The sequence below is a fragment of the Suricata suricatta genome, chromosome 4 (genome assembly GCF_006229205.1).
Source record: "Suricata suricatta isolate VVHF042 chromosome 4, meerkat_22Aug2017_6uvM2_HiC, whole genome shotgun sequence".
In the NCBI taxonomy this organism is placed as follows: domain Eukaryota; kingdom Metazoa; phylum Chordata; class Mammalia; order Carnivora; family Herpestidae; genus Suricata; species Suricata suricatta.
The window spans coordinates 126,017,107-126,018,544 of record NC_043703.1 but is presented as its reverse complement, the minus strand read 5'-3'; the positions used below and the strand labels follow the sequence as shown (position 1 = coordinate 126,018,544).

Genomic DNA, 1,438 nt, shown 5'->3' with positions numbered 1-1,438 from the left:
AGCCGTCTCCCATGGTCTGTGGCTGGGCATTCTCCTTGCCGGAGCCGTCTCCCGCGGACTGGGACTGGGCATTCACCTTACCGGAGCCGTCTCCCGGGGTCTGGGGCTGGGCATTCTCCTTGCCGGAGCCGTCTCCCATGGTCTGGGGCTGGGCATTCTCCTTGCTGGAGCCGTCTCCCATGGTCTGGAGCTGGGCATTCTCCCTGCTGGAGCCGTCTCCCGTGGTCTGGGGCTGGGCATTGTCCTTGCCGGAGCCGTCTCCCGTGGCCCGCGGTTGCGACTCGCTAGACTTTCCTGGCTGTAGGGCTACTGAAACAGAGAAACCAGTTGCCCCTGAAGAGAGGAAGGCCAGGAGAAGGGAGCCCTCAAAGCTAGATGAAACCGAGGCAACTGGATAACGGGGGAGGTGGTTAATGGCAAGTGGAGTGGTGGCTACAGCAGGGAAGTAGCAAGCTCAGAAAGCGACCCGGGCGCGGTGAGGATGCTAGGCCTAGGGGTGAGAGTGGGATAATTTGGGGTCGGGGCGGGGGGCGTCTTACCCGCCACCACGACGCTCAGCAGGATCAACGCAACCAGGAACCGCATCCTGCACTAACTGTGCTTCCGCCCTCTCCTGCTCTCGCGATACCCGCGCATGCGCGCTGTTAGTGCTAGTGGCCCCGCCCCTTCCTGCGCGAGTCTTCCGTCGCACGTCCTAGCGAAGGGAGGGGTTTAGGCAAAGGCTGGAATGGTCGGTGGTTCCCCACTTTCGCTCGGATGTGGCACCTTTCCTCAGTGCAGGCATCTAACGGTTTCCTTCTTTTTCAGGTATCTTTGCTGCGCAGCAGCCGCTACAAACGCACTCTCCTTTTCCTTCTTTCTCCTTGTACTTCCGAGACGATACAGGTGGAGTAAGAGCTCCCTGCCCCGCTGATGGTCCCACGGGAGTGACGTCACTGGGGCTCGGCCCTCTCGCCTCCAACCGAAACTCACATTTTTAATTCCCTTTCTCGTGGTTCTTTCGCCATAGCACACGAAAGTGCTGTACTCCGGTGTGTCCTATCTGGAAACAAAGCCATCCTGCCACCTTGGTAGCGGGGAATGAGGTCTTCCTATCCCAGCCCCTCTGTTTCCCGACCCCACGGAAACTGCTCTCCGAGGTCCCCAGAGATCTTTTCTAAAAAGTACATCGTTTTTCTGGTCATGAAAGTTATTCATATTCGTTGTAGAAAATTTAGTGAACCTATAGAAATAGAAAACAAAATCTTTGTCCCGCTCTTCCGGGATAATCACTATTAAAGTTTCAGTGTATTTTCTGTGTTGGCAAACATTAATATTTTTGATTAGGTAATACATTCTAATGGTTCAGAAATAAAAATGGGATATTAAAGAGGTATACATTAGAACGTTCTTGCTCCCTACCATTCTGCAGGTTATCACTTGCCTTAGTTTGTTGTGT

At 54.5% G+C, this 1,438-nt stretch overlaps 1 protein-coding gene across 6 annotated transcripts in view; it reads right to left on the bottom strand.

Moving 5' to 3' along the window:
• TGOLN2 (trans-golgi network protein 2) overlaps positions 1-648 on the bottom strand; it is a 9,074-nt gene extending 8,426 nt beyond the window's left edge. For 3 of the 6 annotated variants that reach the window (XM_029937698.1, XM_029937702.1, XM_029937703.1), the window contains exons 1-2: positions 540-648; positions 26-309 (exon numbers count right to left, since the gene is read on the bottom strand). In XM_029937698.1, coding sequence (XP_029793558.1) covers positions 26-309; positions 540-585 — 330 coding nt within the window. In that variant the 5' untranslated portion in view covers positions 586-648. Of the gene's footprint in view, positions 1-11; positions 310-539 lie in introns of all 6 variants that reach the window. The other 3 variants (XM_029937700.1, XM_029937701.1, XM_029937699.1) reach the window with 3 other exon arrangements.
• Positions 649-1,438: the final 790 nt, after the last annotated feature.